Below are 980 nucleotides of genomic sequence, written 5' to 3'. Positions count from 1 at the left end.
AACACACTCTTTTTAGATGTTATTTGTTCATGTCGTGATTTGAAATACAAATTTAACAACTCTTTTTCTTTTCTATGTTCTACATTATGAGTGATTGGAAGTGCAATAACATTATTTACTTGATAAATATACTAACCTAAAGTACTCCAGTTTGTAGTCTGAACTCTTCACAATATCATTTAGCTGCTGAACATCTGACTCATTCAGGTTGTTTCCTTTCAGGTCAATTTCTGTTAGATGGAAGGGGTTGCACTTCAGTGCTGAGCACAGTGAAGCACAGCTGTTCTTCGACACACTGCATTCCTTTAATCTAAACAAAGAAAACAAACTGTGAGTGAAACTTGTTTAGGTCAGTTAAAACAGTTATAAAAAATTTAAAAGCTTTACATAATGCTCATGTAAACAGCTTACTGCTTCTATCACAACCTGCTTACTTTAAAGTCAATCAGCTTTAAGCCCCTGTCAAACCTTGACGATTTGGCCAGCGTTTGCCTGACGTACAAAAATTCTGGCAAAAACTTTTGAGTAACTTGATTATTACTTCAGTTTTGTTTTTATTCAGTTGAAGAAAATGATGGCCCATCCAGGCATTGATTTCTTCTAAGCATTTCCTCAGTGCTTGAATTGGTTCATAGTCACCTGGTGACATGGTGATGTAGAGCTGTGTGTTGTCAGCATAATCATGGTAGCTGATGTTGTTGATTTTTATTAACTGAGCGAGAGGAAGCATGTAGATATTGAAAAGGAGGGGACCCAGGATGGACCCTTGGGGAACCCCACATGTGATTTTTGTCATCTCTGATGTAAAGTTGCCTACTGACACAAAAAGTCCCTGTCCTTTAAGTAGGATTTAAACCAGTTGAGAGCTGTACGAGAGAGGCTGACCCAGTTTTCCAGGCGTCTAACAGGATGGAGTGATCTACAGTATCGAATGCTGCACTGAGGTCCAATAGTACCAGCACTGTGGTTCTTCCGCAATC

At 38.7% G+C, this 980-nt stretch overlaps 1 protein-coding gene across 1 annotated transcript in view; it reads right to left on the bottom strand.

The window, feature by feature from the left end:
• Positions 1–980, bottom strand: part of LOC107103360 (NACHT, LRR and PYD domains-containing protein 12-like) — a 65,647-nt gene that overhangs the window by 3,648 nt on the left and 61,019 nt on the right. The window contains exon 7 of the mRNA XM_015403034.1: positions 137–310. Within this exon, the coding sequence (XP_015258520.1) occupies positions 137–310 (174 nt within the window). The remainder of the gene's footprint in view (positions 1–136; positions 311–980) is intronic.

This window comes from Cyprinodon variegatus, unplaced genomic scaffold (assembly GCF_000732505.1).
Source record: "Cyprinodon variegatus isolate N-32 unplaced genomic scaffold, C_variegatus-1.0 Scaffold1430, whole genome shotgun sequence".
Classification (NCBI taxonomy): Eukaryota; Metazoa; Chordata; class Actinopteri; order Cyprinodontiformes; family Cyprinodontidae; genus Cyprinodon; species Cyprinodon variegatus.
Note: the sequence above shows the minus strand (reverse complement) of the source record. Positions and strands in the feature narration are given on the sequence as shown.